Below are 21,996 nucleotides of genomic sequence, written 5' to 3'. Positions count from 1 at the left end.
AAAGCTATAGTCATCAAAACATTATGGTACTGGCATAAAAATAAGCAAATAGACTAATGGAACAAAATAGAAAGCCCAGAAATAAACCCAACCCTATATGGTCAGCTAATACTTGATAAGAGCCAAGAATACTCACTGGAGAAAAGACAGTCTCTTCAATAAATGTAGCTGGGATAATTGGATATTCACATGTAAAAGAATGAAACTGGAACCATATATTATACCACTCACAAAAATTAACTCAAAATGGATTAAAGACTTAAATATAAGACCTGAAAATGTGAAACTCCTAGAAGGAAACATAGGAACAAAGCTCCTTGCCATGGGTCTTAGTAATGATTTTTCAGTATGATACCAAAGCACAAGCAACAAAAGATAAACAAGTGGTACTACATCAAATTAAAAAGCTTCTACAGTCAAAAGAAACCACCAACAAAGTGAGAAGACAACCTATGGGATGGGAAAAAGTATTTGCAAACCGTATATCTGATAAAAAGTTAATATCCAGAATATATAAAGAACTCATACAAATTAACAGCAAAAACAAAACAACCCAATTTAAAAATTAGGCATTTTTAAAGGATCTGAATAGACATTTCTACAAAGAAGACATATAAAAGGCCAGAGGTACATGAAAAGATGCTCAACATCACTAGTCATTAGGGAAATGCAAATTAAAATCACAATGAGATATCGCCTAATGCTCTTTAGAATGGCCACCATCAAAAAGACAAGAGGTAACAAACATTGGTGTGGATGTGGAGAAAAGGGAACCCTTGTGCACTGTTGGTGATATTATGAATTGGTACAGCCACTATGGAAAACAGTATGGAAGATCCTCAAAAAATTAAAAATAGGGCGCCTGGGTGGCTCAGTTGGTTGAGCGACTGCCTTCGGCTCAGGTCATGATCCTGGAGTCCCAGGATCGAGTCCCACATCGGGCTCCCTGCTCAGCAGGGAGTCTGCTTCTCCCTCTGACCCTCCCCCCTCTCATGTGCTCTCTCTCTCATTCTGTCTCTCAAATAAATAAATAAAATCTTAAAAAAAAAAATTAAAAATAGAACTATCATATAATCCAGAAATTCCACTTTTGGGGCTATATCCAAAGGTATCAAAAACACTAACTCAAAAAGATATTTGCACCCCCATGTTCAAAGCAGCATTATTTACAATAGTCAAGACATGGAAACAACCTAAGTATCCATCAATGGATGAATGAATAAAGAAGTCATGGTATATATATAATGGAATATTATTCAGCCATTAAGAACGAGGAAATATAACAAACAATGAATCATGGAACACTACATCAAAAACTAATGATGTAATATATGGTGATGAACATAACAATAAAAAATTAAAAAAAAAAAAGAATGAGGAAATATACCATTTACAACAACATGGATGGACCCTGAATGCATTATGCTAAATGAAGTAAGACAGAGAAAGTGAAATCATAATGCTAAGTGTAGTCAGAGAAAGTAATTATGCTAAATGAATTCAGAGAAAGGCAAATACTGTATGATCTCACTTATGTGTAGAATATTAAAAAAAACAACTCTGATAGAGAGATCAGACTTATGATCACAAGAGGGGGTGGTAGGAGGGGAAATTAGAGGAAGATTGTCAAAAGGTACAAACTTCCAGTTGTAAGATAACTTTCTTTCTTCTTTCTTTTCTTTTTATTCTATCTATATGAGAAATTGAATGTTAGTTGAACCTATTATGGTAATCATCTTACAATATATGTAAATCAAACCATCATACTGTATGCCTTAAACTTGTACAAGGATGTATGCCAATTATTTCTCAATAAAACTGGGGAAAAAAGTGAAATTTTCTACTAGAACTTCTCTTTAAAAAGTAAAACAAAAACAAAAACTTGATGATAGAATCTTCCTATTCTTTGTCAGGACACAGTTTTAGGAAAAAGTCAGATGGAGCGGGGAAAAAAAAAAAAGCAGCCTGGATCATGAAGAGCCAGCTGTATATTTCTCTGGAAGAGATTTTTCAATAGGCAGTTTTAAAAATATTTTTAAATTAACTCCAGGTATCAATTTTTGGCTATATTTTCTGTCTAGGTCTTGGTTATTCATGGTGATTTGATTTATTTAATAGACATTTATATAGTGCTTGCTTCATGCAAAGCACTGTTCTATGTTCATTTAATCTTCTTGACAACCCTAAGGGCAAGGTACTAATATGATCTTAATTTTATAAAAGAAAAACTGAGACCCTAGAAGGTACATAATTTCCCCCAAAGTCATACAGCCATAAAGAGGTTCAGAGTTTGAACCCAGGAGGGCTAACTCCATAGTTCATGATTCTAAACACTGTGCTATGCTGTGCACCATTGTGATTGCTGTTTACTGTTTGCTGTTAATTTTGTGATTAATAAATTTTGAGAAAACTCAGTTTTAAACTACTTGCTTTAGGGTCATTTTCATTGCTTTGGTCCTGTCCTAGTTTACTCAGAATTCCTAAATAGACAGGAAACTGATAATTTTAAAACTCTTTAGTAGTCTGCTTACTAGGAGTATTTGTTGCTGTTCTATATGTGCAAACAGTTTCACTCTGTCAGTCTCCTTACTCGTCTTAATATTCCCTCAGGATTTCTCTCCTTGGCTTAATGAACCACTATGGCTAAACAATTTATAACAAACCACACAATTATAGATTTTTTCCCCAAGTTTTTATTTAAACTCCAGCTAGCTAACATACAGTACAATATTAATTTCAGGTGTAGAATTTGGTGATTCATCACTTACATACACCATTATAGTTTGATCACAATTGAAGTGTCAAGTGGGTGTTATGAATGGATTAAAAAACCATCTTCATTGCTTCCTTGGTGCTGTTCTTTTGTTAAGTAGACTAAAGAAAATAATGATTTTGATGTGATTTTTTTTTTTTTTTACCTATCAGTATCTTATTTAACAAGAGAATCTCCACAGGCTTCCAGAATCACATCTACCAACTGATCAGAATTCATACCCGTTACCCACCTTCCCTTTTACAATGCATGATGTATCTGTGCTCCTAAAGCCAGCCCATTCATTTATGCACTGCACCCTATCCCCTCTCTCCTATTCAAGGTCATCCCAATCTCTCTCCCACCACCATTTCTCTCTTCTCTTTTAGATCTTTCCTATTAACCTACAAATATGCCATTATGACTTCTATTTTTTAAAAAAAAAATATTCTCCCTTGACCCCAAACCCCCTCCCTTAGACATTGTACCATTCTATAGTCTACACACTGTCTCCAATTTCTTTCCATTCATTCTCTCATGGGCTATTTTGTCCCTCCATTCCAGCAAAGCTGTGCTTACCAAGGTCATAATTGATCTCCATGTTGCTCATTCCAGGAGTCAGTTCTCAGTCCTCACTTTACTTGAACTATTAAGACAGAAGTGATCACCACCTCCTCCTTGGAAAACTTGATACTTGGCTCCCAAGAAGCCATTCTCTCTGCTTTTATCTCACTTTGCTCTTTTTACCTCACTGGTTTCTCCTTCTCAATAAACTTCGATGGATCCTCCACATCATTCTAACTTCTGGGCCTTGGAGTGCCCTGAAGGCTCAGTCCTCTAAGTATATATACTTTCTAGGTGATCTCAATCAATGCAATATTATTTAGATGTCATTTATATGCTGACAAAAAGCAATTAACATCTCTGGTCTAGGCTTCGCTCCTGAACTCCAAATTCATACATCCCATTGCCTCAAAACTAGTATACCCAAAATGTGTTCTTGTTTTTCCCTGCAGACCTGCTCCTTCCCCAGTTTTCTTTTTCTCAACAGATGGAAACCTCTTCTCCCAGTGCTCTGGCCAAAAGCGTTGATATTATCTTTGACTCTTACTTTTCCCCTGCACACCTCCTACTGATACCCTCACCTATTGTCACAAATAAAGGTTCTACCTTTTAAATCGAAGCTATTATAATAACTTCTTAACTCTTAATTTCTCTGCCTCCTCCTTTTGCATTCCTACTCCCTTCTCCAGGCTATTTTCCACACAGCGGTCAGAGATGTCACTTCTTACACTACATTCTATATCTCTTGGATCTTATATCCTGCCACTTTTCCCCTAACTCATCCTGTGCCAGCCGTACCAATCTACCTCCTCTTCCAACACCCTGGTGCATGTCCTCTTAGGCTTCTGCATTGGCTGTTCCCGTTGCCTGGAAGACTACTCTTCCAGATGTCTGCATAACTCACTCTCACTTCATTCAAGGTGCCACTCCAATATCATGTTATCAAAGAGAAAGTTCATCCTCAATTACCAAACTTAAAATAGCATCCTCTTTTTCTGTCATTTTGTCCATTTGCCCTACTTTTATTTTTTTCTTAGCACTTATAATCCCACCTGGCACCCATCTATTTATTTGTTGGCTGTTTTCTCTTTCTTTTCTAGAATGTAAGGTCCATAAAAGAGAGGGGTTTGTCTATTTTCATCGTTGTATCTCCAGTGCCTGGCAGAAGGCACTCAACAAATATTGGTTGAATGAATGAATATAATGAACGAGCAGTATACAACTGTACTTTAATGCTGAGGTATAGAGGAAAATATGCCAAACTAGGAGGCCCTAACAAGGTGGGTGACCTTGGGCAAGTTACGCAGGCTCTGTGGGATTTTGCCTCCTCAATTGTGAAATGAGGTGTTTGGATTAAATGATTGCTAAAATCACCTCAGCTCTAAGAAGTTATGATTGAATGACTCTGAGGTTTGATTACTTTTCACTTTTCACTCTCTGTGACACCTCAGGCTGTGAAATACAACATCCTCAGTATATATACTCCCTTCCTAATGCATAGTGAAAAGAGAGAAATTAAACAAGATTACAGACAAATTCATTTTAGCAATATCAACATATGACATGATCATTATGTAATATTTCAATGCCCATACTGAAAATAAACCTTACGTCTAAAGAAGACATGACAGTTATTTTTTAATCCACCTGGCATTTCAATTAAGAGGAAGATAACTAATGTGTTTACCTCAGAACACTTTCTTGGCTCATCACTGTTCTAAGGATATAAGACTACATCACAGCAGGGATGCCTGGGTGGCTCAGTTGGTTAAGCGGCTGCCTTCGGCCCGGGTCATGATCCCAGGGTCCTGGGATCGAGTCCCACATCGGACTCCTTGCTTGGCAGGGAGCCTGCTTCTCCCTCTCTCTCCTTCTGCCTGTGCTCTCTCTGTCAAATAAAATCTTAAAAAAAAAAAAAAAGACTACATCACAGCAGAAAACAGCTATTGCCAATTCAAGTAGACAGCTCTGCTACTGAAAAATGCTCTCATAAGTGACCAAAGTGAACACCACCTAATAGAGATCTATGTTATTTTTTTATGCATATAGATATCACCTACTTCCAAGCAAATTAATAATAAGAGGCATTAATACTATTGTGCTGAACAGCCTCCCTTTGTGTCATACTCTCCATTCTTTTCAGTTGTTTTGTACAACTCCCTTGCCCTCTGGCTTCTGGTTGGATTCAGTCAAAATGGAACACTAGAGATGGAGATGAGAAAGGAGACTGATGTTGGGAGAGTTGTTTCCCCAGCTCCTAGCCCTGCAGAGTTGTGATGACCAGCTGTGTCCTCCACCAAAGTTCTCAGCTCCTCCTGTGAGGTGGCCCTCCTCACACAGCTTTCTCTGACTCTAGTCAATGGGTGGTAAAGCAGCTCAGCTATTGCATGATGTCTTATGATTTCCCTGAATTGCAACCCTCCTTTGTCAATTGTCCCCTTATTATATTCTTCTTGATTTATTCTAATTTTAAGCATGCCATCTGTTTCCTATTAAGAATCATTAAAATAGAAAATTAGTAAGAGAATGTAACACAAAAAATTAAGAGGATGGGAATATAGTTATGTCAGCAAACCAAGACTAAAAAGGGGCACTGTAATTGAACATGGTTAAAGTTAAAAGGAAGCATTTAGCTCTTATTTGCTAATAATAGACAACATCCTAGCACATCAGGAGCTGACAGCATGTACTGGGGGAGAGGGAAGCAAACCACTCTGGATAGCATTTTTAGTAGAACTGCTTTACAGAAGAATCTAAATCAATCCTCATATGATATTGCATCAACCTTTATAAGGCCTATGATATAAAATTAAACCATAGTCCTGTGCAACTTTCTCTAGAAAGTGAAAGTGATGCTGCATGCAAGGTGATAAGAAGTGAAAATGTTATATACAGGGATATACAATGTTCCTGTCATCTGACTTGGTATAGAAATAGAGTTTGGAAACTTCAGGAATGAATAATAGTCATGTCCCTTAGATGTTCCTTCTAAATATTGATTTTTCTTGGCCAGATTTTCAAAAAACATACTTTTGTAATTGTGAAGTATTTATGTCCATTGTAGATAGTTTGGAAAATACAAACAAGCACACAGAATACAATAAATAATAAATAATAAAATAAATAATAAATAAATAAATAAATAAATAAATAAATAAAAATAAATAAAAATAAAATAATAAAATAATAAATAATAAAAAATAAATAAATAAATAAAAAATAATAAAAGTCACTCCAATTCCTAAACCAGTACCAAAAGAAAATTATTAGCAGCATCCTTATATTCTTTTTTTTAACATACATGGGGAATTTAACTTAACTAGAATCATACTGCATATATTATTTTTAACCTATTTTTAAAATTTTATCAGTAAATCTTGTATATTTTCCCCTGTTTTCCTATCACATAATTTTTAGTGTTTACTAGTGTCTCATTATGTGAAATATTGCATTTAACCACTTTCTTATTTTGGAGTGTTAAATTATTTCCAACCTTTCACCATTTTAAGGCTGTAATGAACATACTGATACCTAAATCTTTGCATATGTCCCTGCTTATTAATTCTTAAACTTTGTTTCTTATTCCCTGAGGCCTTTTGCTAGTGATTTTCTTATTTATTCTTCAGAAAGAGTATGACAATCTACCCTCTTACCAGTGGTGGATGTACTTGTTTATCAGGTTGGAGATTGGTGGCAAAGTGTTCAAGTTTAGGATACTGATAAGTAGCTGGATACAAATAGTCTGAACTGTGGACTGAAAGGAGATCTATTCAAATAACCAGGCAGGATGTTTGCAAATTTGACTTTCTATTTTGGTTTCTTACCCATATAGAGTGTTCAAATATTTGCATAAAGAATGTCATGCAAACTAATTCTTTTAGGGCCAAATTTTTATTCAGAAGCTTCACCAGGTCCTGGGTTGAAGCCCACAGAGCTCTCTATACCTTAAAGTATAGAAGAGATAATTTTGGCTGAAAGGTTTTGAGGATAGAGGTGACAAAGTGTTCATCTTTAAAAGAAGAAAAAATCTTTAATCTGACTGTCATAGACAATCTGACTTGAGAAATACCATACCCCAAGGCTCTTTTGAGATTAAATGCACTTCCACCCCACATATGACTTAGTGGAATGGACCACTGATTGTTTATCGTCTATTGTTATTGTTTAATTGGTTTCTTTATTAGTAGTTTTGGATTTATATAAGTTGAAATAAGAAAAGTATTGACAAAACCAGAGAGGGAGACAAACTATAAGAGACTCTTAATCTCCGGAAACAAACTGAGGGTTGCCGGAGTGGAGGGGGGTGGGAGTGATGGGGTGGCTGGGTGATGGATATTGGGAAGGGTACGCGCTATGGTGAGCACTGTGAATTGCGTAAGACTGATGAATCACAGACCTGTATCCCTGAAACAAATAATACATTATATGTTAATTAAAAAGAAAAAAGACAAAAAAGTATTATGTGCAATGTTGCTTTTCCATGTTGTGTTTCACTGGATTCATTTAGCAGAGGTATATCATGTATTTCTCATTTGCAAGATGCAATACTAGATACAAATAAATATTACAGTGTAAGGCATGTTCCTTACCTTTCAGAAATTCACACAAATGTGTGAAAGATTATGTGATGAGATATAGATGCTTATCAAATTGATTGTAGGGAAAGAATAGTCATACTTCGATTGGTGGCAATTTTATGGGATACAGGCTGATCTAAATGGAGCAAATGGAAAAAAGTAAAGTAAAAAAAAAAAACTTTTAAGAGGTCCTGCTGCTTTTACATGTAATAATATCACTATTTTGTGAGGGTGCATATTCCAGACCAAAAGTAGAAAGATCTGTAAGATGCAAAGAATTAGCTAAGTAAATTAGAATCTAGAAAATGGACTAAAAGTCCCTTATCTCAATGGCTTATGAGTAATGGAACTGGATATTTTGAACTTCCTATTTCATATATTTTATGTATCTAGTTAAGAATTGTGACCTCCTTCTGAATAAGTCACTAAGGCCTTTGAAATAATGACCTGGGAGCAAAGTATAGAAGTTTATTTGTTCAAAGATTCAACGTCACACAGATTGCTTGAAATCAGAAACTAAACTGTCTTCCTTCTATAATGCTTTAGTCCTAACTTTTTGCTTTCTACATGTAAACAAGAAATTCTTATTTCATGCTGAATTATAATAATTATTGGACTGAAGGAGTGAAAAAATATAATTTAATGGTTGTGTAGTATTAGTCCAAGTTTTTTAAAATTAAACTTTGAGGTACTCTAATGCTATAAACATTGTTTCCTAGTGGAGTTTTTAATAGGAAACGTATTGTTTGGAAGATTAGAAAGGTAAGATGGGATATAAAAATGATCTCAAACTCTTTGAAGAGTTAGCATAGCATTATTTTACAGAATAGTTTCTTTGGTTTATTTACACTTCTACTGGCTTAACTTCACCAAAATGAGCAAACTGTAGGACTATGAAAGGGAAACATCCAATATGAATCTGAGATAATAAGAGGAGATGGGGGGAATTAAGTCCTGTTTTGTTTTTCAGAAAAGCAAGCTTTTTCTAGAAACCTCATCTGTGAAAGTCAAGGAACAAACTTTGAATTCAACTCTTACCACTTGAACTTACTTTCTGATTTCCCTATCATTGGAATGTTCTAAGAATCACTCAAAAAGTAAAAAACAGGATGTTTGAAATCTGTGTCTCGACAAATGTCCCAAAGGGCTAACTAAATATCCTTAGCTTTAACTTTAGTTTGAGGTTTTCAAAGCAAATAATTCTAGACACAAACTTCCTGCTCCTAATGTCAAAAAGTGAATGGAACTGTCCTTAGGGAAGTGCTTAGTTCAGACTTTACCATCCTGCAAATAAAACTGCTGGCCTTGTTCCCATCCACAGCTTTGTTATTCTCAGGCCAGAGACCAGAAGAAGCTTCCACTCACCTAATGATGATCAACTAAGCCCTGTGTCAGACATGATACAAGGTACTACAATACAAAGAAGAATAATGCCGACCAATATGGAAAATGCTATGCTAAGGATACATAAATAGTGCCTTAGAAGGTACATCTATGTCTGGAGGAGAGGGAGAAGGAGGAAAGCTGAGAAAGCAATGCTAAAACTGAGTCTTAAAGAATGGGTAGGAGGGATTTAGCAGACTACAGGCAGGGCAGACCACGCCGGGCATGTAATAAATGCCTAAATAGATCAGTAACAATCCAGTGGGAGAGCCTCATGAAAAAGAATCAAGGAACTCAAGGCAGGACAAAATGGAGAGTAATAAACTTTCACCAAGTGTCATTGGTGTGCCAAGGATGGAGCTAAGATTTTTTCCTGGAGGGTTCAGAGGATGATTCAAGTAGGAGATGGCCTTTGTTCTGAGAATAAGGGTAGAGTAAAACTGACAGGTAGAAGAGGGAAAGGATGTCATTCTAGTTAAGAAACTTTGCAAAAGGAAGATAGGAATGAAAGTACATGGCCATTTTCTTCTATTTATGCTCTCACCCTAGAAATCTCATCTAGTCCTGTGGCATCAAATACCATTTTAAGTCGATATTTCCTTAATTTAGATCTCCAACCCTGAATCAACCCTTGAGTCTTCCATCTGTACCCTCCATATGTTTATTTGGAATCTTCACTTCAAGGTCTTATAGTCATGTCAACTGTTTAATGTTCAATGCTGAGCCCCTGATTGTCTTTCTTTCCCAAACCTGTTATTCTTCCAATCTTCCATCTCAGTTATTGGTACCATCATTCAACTGGTTGCTCTAGCAAAAATCTAGGAATCATCCTTGATTCCCATTTTCTTCAAACTTCATATCTAATCCCTTAGTGAGCAGTCTGGCTCCACTCAAAAGCCATCTCAAATCTGAACACTTCCCTTCATTTCCTGGTCCAAGTGATCATTTTTGCCTTATTCTTCTATCTGGTCTCTTTGTTTCTCCTTTGCGCCTCTACTATCCATTCTTCACCCAATATCCAGAACTACCTCTTAAAAATGTAAGTCAGATCATGTCATTCCCTGCTTTAAATTCTTCAATAGCTTTTCCTTGTTTCTAGAACTTAAATCCTCGTCTAATCACATAGCCCCCAGCTAGCTTCTTAATCTCACCTCCATTCTTAACTCACACCACATGCTGAGCTGCACTGGCTTCTTCCCAGTCCTGAAAATGCACAAGGTCTTTCCCACTCAATGCTGTTGCACCTAGAGCTCCCATTTCTGCAGTGATCACCCTCATTGTTTCACAATGATTGTCTCACAATCATCTTTCGAGTTTTGATTCAAATGTCATTACAAAAATATGCCTTCTAATAAAAATTCTACCCAAATTTTTCTAAATCATTACTATAATTATTTCCTTCTTAGAACTTCACATGTAATATTCTGTTCATTCATTTACGTGTTTATTCTCTTTCTCTCTCTCTTTCTAGAAGTCCCAGCTCTATGAAGCAGAGGTCTTATTTCTCTTTAAGCATCATATCCCAAGTACACAGCACAGTATCTGGCTTAAAGCATGTGTTCAATAAATATTTGTTGAACAAATGAGTGCCAAAGTCAGTAATATCTTAAGACTATAGATAAGGGTTGACAGAATAAAATGCACAGAGACATTATGTAAAATAAAGATTGAAAAGGATCATTTAGTTTGCTCATTTATATGTCACTGGTGAGAGTAGTGAATTTGGAAGGAAGGAAGAGGTAGGAATGTCATGGATGAGGAATAAATTAGGAGATGTGAAATTGAAGAAGAGTAAGTATTCTAAGATGTTTGACTGAAAAGGGAACAATGAAGGGACAGTCTTCGGAATCTAAAGAAAGTTATTTTAAATTTTGTAAATGTGTGAGATTTGTACATATTTCCATGTAAGGAGAAGGAAGCAGCATAGACCAAGAGATTGAAGGTACAAGAGGTAGGGAGGTAGAAATTGGAGTAAGGTTATGGAGAAGATGGAATTGGGGAGTAGGATCTGGAGCCCGAGAGGGATAAATCTTGTACAAAGGAAAGACATCTCTTCTTCTGAGGGGCAAGGCATCAAGGAAGGTATCATTTAGAGCTTCCATTTTTTCCTGATAAAAGTGAAGAAGGAAAGGCAGTTACGGAGCTTAACATAGTGAACAGGCTTTGGAATATAGCCATGAGAAATTAAGAGGCATTAACCAGGAATTCATAAAAGGAATGCTGGTTGTCAATGAAGATTCAGTTGAAACCATAAATTTGGTGCAAGTTTCTATAATTGTGTAATTCATTCATCAATCAAATGTTTATTAGCTATATACTATGGTCTAGACCCTTTAGTTGATGTTGGAAGTGCCAAAATAAACAAATCACGTTTCTGAAGTCTAGTGGGGGAGAGAAAGAAGCATATTAATTAGCAAAGCCTTGTGATGAAGGCTCTACTAGAAGAATAAAAGTATACAATCAGAACACAGGATGATAGAAAAGAAGTGGGTAGTTTCTGGTCATAGAACTGATGGCTATAATTGAAGATTTCAGATTGGAACTGAAATGTCCTTGATGATAATAGAATCCTGGGGGAAGAGGTAGCTCCCTGGAATGGAGGAAGTCATAAAACTGTGAAATTAGTAGGTTGGAGGGGCATTCAGGCAGATGCTGAAGCTGTGTAGGAAAGTAGAAAGGGTTGTTTGGGACAACAAGTCCTGTGTGGCTGTCACCCGCCTATCTGAATTCTTGATGAATATTTGGGAATGACCTGGAAATCCATACATGCCAGTCATAAGGACTAGAAAGTGATACAGATACAGTTAACATCAAAGGAAGAAGACATTGTACATGAGAGGATTATCATTGTGGTGTAAAAGTAGCTGTTAACAAGGAGGAAAATGCCCAAACCATTCCCCAGCTTCCTGGCACATGGGGCATCGAAGACAATCATCCTTTACTCAAGAGAATTCCAGTCAAAACAATGATGTAGTGGTCTGAAGGTTGAAGATGTAGAGGATTTTATGTGTGATGACACAGGGGTTTCAGAGAGTCCAGTAGAAAGCACTGAAAAAGAATAAATCATGCTCACCTAAGAGAATGAGGGAGGGAGAGAAGGAGAGAGAGGCTCACACTGTAGTAATGTCTGAGGATACCAGAGTGTTGGGAATGGAAATAATTGATCCCGAGATGCCAAAAGCCTCAGGTGTGACTTAATTCTAGAGCCTGCAGAGGCTAGTGCACCAAATAGTGTCTGCAATCCAAGGACACCAGCAACCTGGGGTTGGTCTGCTTGTAGTCAAGGGATTGTCGACAAAAGAACCACTGACTTCCCTCCAAGGCCAACACTGAGCATAAGCGAACATTGGTCTGTTGGAGCCCAGGGGAAAATGCTCTTTAATCCAATATCTGTTCTTTTTTAAAATTTAGTTTTGAAGTAGCTTTATTTTCTCTGATCATGAAAGAAATACATATTCATTGCAAAACATAAGGTAACACAGAAAAGTATAAAGCATAAAATAAAGACCACTTAAACCCCAGAGGGAGAGGATATAATCATTGTTAACATTGTCATATCTGGCACTGATAGAATGCCCTGGAATTTCTCAGTTAAGACTCTAAAACACACCTTGTCAGTGTTTTCTTTCTCTGCCTCTCCTACCCTCTCTTTCACTCTCCATCTTTGGTGCTGCTACCTTTCTAACTTCATCTCTGTTCTCCCCAAATTCAAATCTCAATGATCTCTAGAGTGAAATCGTTATACCTTGAGCTCATCCAGTTATTCACTACTCATTGAGTGGACATCTCCCTTGTGGCTGCTGGTGTTGTAGGCTCTGCAGCAGAGTTGCTATGGCTGTGGCCAGGTTGCTTGGGCTCCTTTTAGTTCTCCCAGGGGTCAGAGACTATGTTTGCTAGGGGAAGTCTGGAAACCATTTAGCTTTTCATATTCACTTCTCAAAAGAGGGGTGTGGCTAACCTGTCTTCCACAAGAGACCTTCTGCTGGCAGTCACTCACTATCATTCACCACTGAGGTACTCTACTTTTTCCAGCAAGATCCAGTCTCTTGAGTCACACACAACATGGCAAGCCAGAGTGGCTGAAGGGGCCTCTGTCAAATAAACATTAACTTCAATTGCCCCACCTGGGGAGCTAGGAGAACCCTGAATAATGGTTTCATCCCTCTGAAAATCCATATGAGTACTTTCAGTTTTCTCAGTCTGGCTCCATTTCCAGAGAAGGGAAGTAAAACAGGCTTACTAAGAATGCTCTCACCTTTTCGAGCTTGATAAATTTGTCCTTTATTTTACCACATAAGTCAGAACTACTATATATCAGAACCCTGCTAATTTTTTCTTCTCCTTCCTCCCACCTATCTCCTGCCACTTCCCCAGAAGCATAAAGCTTTCAACATCCTGCTGTCCATTAGCATAAATAAACTCATGCTGTTAAAGTAAAAATAGGTTTAATGATATTTATTAAAGACTGCATTATCATAAGGGGATAAAAATATTCTTGAGTAACAGAGAGATCATGCTTCTATTGTGGTTCCCTGAAAGTCAATTATTTTAGCCATAGATTTAAACTTTAGATCTCAGCATAAGTTACATTTCCACTTCAGCATTGTTAAACCATGCAGTTTCTTAGGACTTGTACCTTCATGTTTTCATTTATTTTTTTTTTCTGTTGTCAATATACTGTAGGCAGATCTAAGAAATGAAAAAGATAAAGTGCCATTTAAATTTAAACATATGAACCAGTGGATATGTTGTTATAACTTTCCTCCTCATTTTGACATATCTGTTGTTAATTTAAATTTTATGTATCATTTATACTGTAGATAAGAAAATACTGGGCTAAAAAAGAGCAGAAGTGGCAAGAAATGGAAATGAGAGATCTTCAGCGTCTGGAAGAACTGAAGAAATTAATGGCTGAACAATCAGTGAAAGACAGAGAAAGGTAAAAGAAAAATCCTAAATTGCATAGTAGTGGAGGTGGTTAGAGTAAACAGTATCAGAGGGAGCATTTTTCTATACTTAATGTGTTCTTACAGTATTTATATTCACAAACAGATAAAATGATACTTATAATGTGTTTCCGTCTCTCATATTCATACACAAATCTCTAGTTTGCCATTTAGTTCCTTAGATAGCTTCCTAGTTAAAACCCTCACAGATGATTTCATAGTATTTGATTGCCCACTGTATGCATGAAATGATCCTGGCTGCTGCTGTGACTTAATATGTTGACATAGAAGGAGGAAACCATTATTCTGATAAGAAGGGAGACCCATTTACTATGATTGTGGCTGGGGAAGACAATGCACAATTATACAGCATATGTGATTCATTTTAGTATACTTAGAATGCACCCTATGTAGGAAAACGCAGAGGATTTCTTGGAATGGTGTAATTTTAGAGCTGAAAAGGACATTTGAGATCAACTAACCCAGTGTCCTCATTTTATGAATGAGTATCCTGAGAAATTAAAATTACTTTTCCAAGTTTACCGTATCAATCAGTGTCAGTGAGGAGACAGAGACAACACGGTAATTTGAATAGGGAAAGTTTAAGATAAAGAATTATTAATTCTAATAGAAAACCTCTGTTATATAAAGAGATAAAGAGAACTTTAAAGAAAACCCCAGGGCTGAAGGAAGTTTCCCATAGAAGAAACAAATATGGAAGCCCCCACCCCCACCCCCCGGCTCCAAGTTTAGGACTCAGACCTTATTGTAGAAGGCATGGTTGTGGCTGACTGCATGGTGGAGAAGTTCTTAGATGGGCTCAACCAGAACTAGTTCACAGTCACTGGGCAAGCAGGAAACGCCCTGTGTGAGTGTAGGAGGCCACAGCTGGAAGTCAACCATTGGGATGCTTACAAAACTCAGTGAGAATCTGACCATGGGAGTGCCTCTGAAATTTGATGGGAAACTGACCATTGGGTGCCATTGGAACTCCATGCGCACAGGTGCCACTGGGAGTTCCCCACACATGCAGCAGGCAGCCATATGGTTGGAGCAAGAAGGGGTCAACACTGGAACCAGGAAAGAAAGCCCTTTCCTCCTTCAGCATCTCTCCAGAACCCCTTTCTGACATAGCTTAACATTGTGTCAGACAACAAATTGGTAACTGGCATAGTTATCTAGTTTAGCTAGCTTCTGAGTAGATTTTCACGAGATAAATTAAGAATAGCTCTTTTGTTTCATAACAGAAGTCACAATAAGTTTACTGTTAGTCAATTTAAAAAAATAAACTTGCCTGGAACTCTGTACTTTCTGCTCAGTTTTGCTGTGAACATAAAACTGCTTTAAAAATTAAGTCTATTTAAAAATTACCCCTTAGGGGTGCCTGAGTGACTCAGTCAGTTGAACCTCCAACTCTTGGTTTTGGCTCAGGTCCTGATCTCATGGTTTGTGAGATCGAGCCCTGAGCTGGGATCCACATTCAGCAGGAATCTGCTTGGATATTCTCTCTCCCTCTGACCCTTCCCCACACTCTCTTTCTCTCTCTCTCTAAATAAATAAATCTTAAAAAAAATAAATACAAAATAAAAATTACCCCTTAGACTTATATATAACCTTGGAAGATATAACCATTTTATGCAACGAGGTTCACTTTTATCTAGGAAGCTTCCTTTGTAAGGGTGGGACAGTTATCTCAAACTCCAGTCACCAAGGTTTCAGAGTAAATCTGGAGTTCCACATAAATGCCAGGCAATTCCTAAGGATTTTCTGGATGAAATTTACATCATTTTCTAGGTATCTCAGGATTTTAGAGTTCACTTTAATCTATTATGGAGAAAACTGAGAATACAGCAAAGCCAAGGCTCTAGGCTAAGAGGTGAAACAGCCAGTGAGAAACCAGCCAAATAAGCACAAACCAAGATAAAGTGGAAACCAGCAGATAGGTCATGCCATGGGTCAGAGACAAAAATCCCACTAAAGAGCAAGACAATGGTGGAGGTCAAAGGCTGCTTGGATAGTCTGAAGCTATGCTGGGGAAACAAGAGAGAGCCACAGGAATTAAAGGGGGTGGGAAAAACAGAACAGATGTGAGGTCCCAGCATATAGCAGACATGCTTCTAATAGAATCTCCCCTCATAGCCAGGGAGTTTCTTTGATTACAGAGCCATTTCGGTCTTTAGCTTCCTGTTCCAATAATTATCAAGATTAGCTGACTCAGAACTCCAGTTGAAAAGAAGAAAAGGAAAACCAGATTAATCTACATTACATAACAGGAAAAAATAGGCATATCACACATAGCAAAAAGAGTACTAAGGACTAGGAACCAGGGGACCAAGGTTTTAGCCTTAAATCTTCTTGGAATAGTGTATGAATTGGCCAAAACCATTCATTTAACCCCTATGAGGCTCTGCTTTGTACTTTGTAAAATTGAACTGGACAGCTTCTGAGGGCTAAGTGAGCTATCAACTTTTAGGGGTCTATGATCTGTATGTTAAACTCATGTGAAATGTTGTAGATTTGGATAATTATGAGTCCAGTACTTGCATGCCAATGGGAAATCAGTGAGGAAGGTCATTAAAATATCAGGATAATATAATATATCAAGAAATAGTTCCCAGAAAATTTCAGATAATGTTGTAGATGAAAGCATTGTCCTCATTCTGTGACTTAGGGAGATGGAGTTCAACATGTAAAAACTGCTGGTAGCTTTTGCTTCTGGCAAGAACCAGAAGTTGTGTTCTTTTATAACCACCCTGACACTAAGAAATTTGGCTAATTGCTTTTTCTCTACTACTGAAATACAGTTCACAAATCTCATATTTAATTTTTTAACTGGAGGCACATTTTTTTAATATCAAAATAAAAGCTTGAAACAGCCTCCAGATCTGTTAAAAACACACACACATGGCCTTGAGGGTTTAAATTTTTCTCTTGTTTATTTTCTTCTATTTTTTAATTCTAAGTTTCTTGAAAACAATATTCATAAATTAGCAGATATATTAGGTCAAACCATAAGAAAATTCCATTTCTGCAGGTCAGAAATAGTTAAGTATTGACAGTTTCATGTGGTTCAACATAAAAAGATATAGCGATTCATTTTATTTATTATGTTTTCCTTCTCAGTTATAATCTGTATTTCACCCTCATTTTTAAAATTTTTTACCTAAATTAAATTTAATTAACATATAGTGTATTATTGGTTTCAGAGGTAGAATTTAGTGATTCATCCATTGCATATAACACCCAGTGCTCATTCCATCAAGTGCCCTCCTTAATGCCCATCACCCAGTTACCCCATCCTCCCACCCACTTCCCCTCTAGCAACCCTCAGTTTGTTTCATATAGTTAAGAGTGATTTTATTTTATTGAAATTGTTTCTGCCAAAGTTTCCACTAACCTCCTAATTTCCTAAGCCCTATTCTCTTTTTGAACATGCTAGAGAAGTTAAGAGGGAAGGTTCTTTAATCAGGTTGTTGACATTAGAATCCTGGCTCTATTCTTTATAGCTTTGTGACTTTTGGGTACGTTATTCAACTTCCCTGTGCTTAAATTTCCTTGTACAATAAAGACATATCTAGTGTCTACTTCATAGGAGTGTTGTAAGGATTAAAGAAGTATTGAATGTAGCACACATTAAATACAAGTGATTACTATTAATTGAATTTTTAAAACATAAGATACCTTCTAACAATATTGTATCAAAATATTTAAGCATTTAATATTTTAGATAAACATGTAATAATGAGGACATTTTTATTAAAAACAAAACATGAGGTTAAAGCAAAAGTGTTCCTTGATCACTACTCTCATACAATGTCTTCTCTAGAAGTCCTTTCTGTTATCAGTTGTCTATTGATACATATGCATACATACTCTTTCTATGTACCTATACAAAAAATGAGTTTAGGAACAAAAACCAAAAAAAAAAAAAAAAAAACCAAAAAATTTTTATAACACAATACTATTGTATTAGCTCTAGCTGCCATAACAAACGAAGTACCATAGACTGGTGGCTTAAACAACAGAAATTTATTTTCTCACAGTTCTGGAGACTGGAAGTCCAAGATCAAGGTGCCAGCATGGTGAGTTTCTGGGGAGAACTCTTTCTGGCTTATAGACAAGTGCTTTCTTGCTCTGTGCCCATAGGTGGGGAGAGAGACAGTAGCTCTCTGGTGTCTCTTCTTATAAGGACACTAATCCCATCCTGAGGACCCACCCGCATGACCTCACCTAAACTTAATTATTTCCCAAAGGCCTCATCTCCAAACACCATCACATTGGGGTTAGGACTTCAACATATGAATTTTAGAGGGACACGTTCAGTTTATAGCAAACATTTGTGTTTAAAAAAGCATTTATGTATCTACAAATTACCTATTTACTATTAACTACTATTTATTGGTTACTACTAGAAGATAAGGTTTTTTTGCCAATTAGAAAAGGTGCTCTATTCTGGTGGCAAAGTACATAGATTCCCTACCTGAAGAGAAAGTTAGGAAAAGACCCCCTTCTGAACCATGGCAGTCAGCTTGACAAGCAGTGACAAAGCTGGATGTCATTCCCTATTTATACTCCTGGGCCAGCATCGCCTTTGCAAAGCACAAACTTCAAAATGATACATGGCACCCCTGCAAATAGATGTACCTAATTCTTTTTAAATAGTATATATTATCCACATTTCTTCTAAAATTTAGCCATCTGGAATTTATTTCCAGGAATGGTATGAGCTAAGTGTCTTTCATTTTTTGGTCTAAATTGATAGCCAACTCTCTCAACACCAATTATTTAATGATTCATCCTAACCCACTGAGTTGAAATGCCACCTTTATTGTATATTATACTTCTAATTATACTTTCATATCCATATGGACTCTTGATTAGATTAAATAAAAACTGATCTATATTTATATTTCTACATCGATACTGTGCTGTTTTAATTAATCTGTTTTGCTATCTGATAGAGCAAGTGTTCACTCATTATTCTTTTCAAAAATCTTATTCTTATGTCAAATTTCACTTTGAAAAAATCCTGTTGATTGTTTGCATTGAAGTTTTGTTACAGAATGCTGACATACACACCAAATTTAATTTCCAATCTAGGATCATCCTTCTGGAATAGCTCTCCAGTTCAAGTCTTCTCTCAGCTTCTGTAAAAGATTTCATAGTTGTTGTTTTTTTTTTTCTGGTGAAGGCTTGGAAATTATTTTGGAATAAATAGAAATTGACGACCAAGAAGCTGATTCTAAATTTTCTTTAGTATGCTAAGTGAAATAAGTCAAACAGAGAAAGACAATTATCATATGGTTTCACTTATTTGTGGAACATAAGGAATAGCATGGAGGACATTAGGAGAAGCAAGTGAAAAATGAAGGGGGGAAAATCAGAGGGGGAGACGGACCCTGAAAGACTATGGACTCCAGGAATCAGACTGAGGGTTTTAGAGGGGAGGGAGTGGGGGGATGGGTGATCCCAGTGATGGGTATTAAGAGGAGCATGTATTGCATGGAGCACTGGGTGTTATACGCAAACAATGAATCATGGAACACTACATCAAAAACTAATGATGTACTGTATGGTGACTAACATAACATAATAAAAAAATTATAAAAAAAATAAATTTTCTTTAGTAGCTGTGTGAGGAAAAGTGTATGAACTAGGAAGTGGCATTGGGGATGCAGAGGTGATAAATGTTCATCAAGTATTTAGATTAGGTGAAACATGATGACTTGTTTCATTGGGAGTGGAGTTTGAGGGAAGACCAAGAAAGAAGCATGGTCCTGAATATTATTGAGCTATTTCTATCCTCTTAGGTTAAAAGCTTTAGTTTGTTTTCAAGCTCTTTTATTTTCTAATAAATTTATTTGGCTATAGGTTCCTTTTTTTTTCTGTGTATCTTTGGCTGCATTCTACAAGTTTTGAGATCAGGTTTCATTATCTAAATAGTTTACATTTCATTTTTGATGTCCTAACAATAAATTGGTCAATATTAGGGTATTTGCCAAAGGCAAGGTTATTTATAGTTTCCAATTTTTTCTACTTGTATATGTTCCACATCTTTCCATAACAATGTGCAAAAATTTAGAATGCTTTATGGGAAGCTACTGACCCTGCTACTTTAAACATTAAAAAAAAACCTCTTTAGGGCACCTGGGTGGCTCAGTTGGTTAAGCGACTGCCTTCGGCTCAGGTCATGATCCCGGAGTCCCGGGATCGAGTCCCACATCGGGCTCCCTGCTCGGCAGGGAGTCTCCTTCTCCCTCTAACCCTACCCCCTCTTGCACTCTCCTCTCTCTCTCAAATAAATAAATAAATAAAATCTTTAAAAAAAAAAACCTCTTTATTGAAGAACAACTTATATATTACGAACTCTCTTGTTTTCAATATACAATTAAATGATTTTTAGTAAATTTATAGTTGTACAACCATTGCTACAGTCCAGTTTTACATCATGATGTAAATGTTATATCATCTCAGAAAGATCTCTCATGCCCATTTCCATTAATTCCCGATCTTACTGCCAGCTCCAAATGACAACTAATCTCTTTCTGTCTCAATAGATTTGCCTTTTCTGGACATTTTATATAAATGTAATGCATCTGGGTTCTTAGCATAATGTTTTGAGGCTCATCCACGTTATAGTATGTATTGTTTTTTTTCTTTTTTATTGCCAAATAGTATTCTATTTCAGCATTACTTTTTCAATCTGTTTTGCTAGGGCAATATATATTTTTTCCCGTTGGTGAGAGATTAATGTATGCAGGATGATTAATCAAGCAGGGTTCAAAATTTATATAAAAGTATGATATCAATTCTATTAAGGACTTTGTACTGAGGTCAAATATTTACTCACACCACTCCCAAATGTGTGAAGAATAATAACTGATCTCAGCTTCTTTATGAGACCCCTTCCTGCAGGATAATAAAGAAAGATGAAAACTTTTCAAATTAAAAGTATCTCAAGCACTTGCATTTCAAAATGATCTCATCTTGGATTATCTCTATCTGTTTAGGGGGGTAAAATACCAACTCCAGTCTCTGCTGGAGGTCAGGAAACCTCCTTCAATGGAAGGATGGAATGACTGGTGAGCCTACAGGCTCTGACACCCTTCAGTGTCCTCATTTCACTATGCAATTTCATCTCATCCTTCTACCTCCCCAGGGTACAAGGCAGTACTATCCAATAGAAATAATATGCAAATCACACATATAATTTAAAATTTTCTCATAGCCACACTTAAAGATGTAAAAAGTGACAGGTGGAATTGGCTTTTTTTAAAAGATGTATTTATTTATTTTAGAGAGAGAGAGAGAAAGAGAGTGCGTTGAGTGAGCATGGGGAGAGGCAGAGGGAGAGGGAGAACCTTAAGCAGGTTCCACACTTAGAAGCACACTTAGAAGCGCAGCGGGGTGTGATCTTACCACCCCGAGATCATGACCTGAGCCGAAATCAAGAGCCAGACACTTAACTGACTGAGCAACCCAGGCAGCCCTAAGACACTGTTTTTTTAAGTAATCTCTACACCCAAGGTGGGGCTCAAACTCAAAACCCTGAGATCAAGACTTGTATGCTCTTCTGACTGAGCCAGCCAGGTGCCCCTTTACGGAGCATTCTTTATGTTAGATATGCACAAGGAGGAGTAGAAAGCATCATTGCTTCCCATTACTGTTGAAAGTTGCAGAGTAAATAAGCAGAAATTAAATCATCTTTCCATGAACAGGGTTCTCTCTCCTCTTGTCATTATGGCATTTTGTAAATGCTTGTTAAAATGTTCAG

General features: G+C 36.7%; 1 protein-coding gene across 1 annotated transcript in view; it reads left to right on the top strand.

Moving 5' to 3' along the window:
- The window catches only part of CCDC148 (coiled-coil domain containing 148), a 161,074-nt gene that overhangs the window by 92,851 nt on the left and 46,227 nt on the right, over positions 1-21,996 (top strand). The window contains exon 12 of the mRNA XM_021703273.1: positions 14,097-14,215. Within this exon, the coding sequence (XP_021558948.1) occupies positions 14,097-14,215 (119 nt within the window). The remainder of the gene's footprint in view (positions 1-14,096; positions 14,216-21,996) is intronic.

Source organism: Neomonachus schauinslandi, chromosome 3 (assembly GCF_002201575.2).
Source record: "Neomonachus schauinslandi chromosome 3, ASM220157v2, whole genome shotgun sequence".
NCBI lineage: Eukaryota > Metazoa > Chordata > Mammalia > Carnivora > Phocidae > Neomonachus > Neomonachus schauinslandi.
Note: the sequence above shows the minus strand (reverse complement) of the source record. Positions and strands in the feature narration are given on the sequence as shown.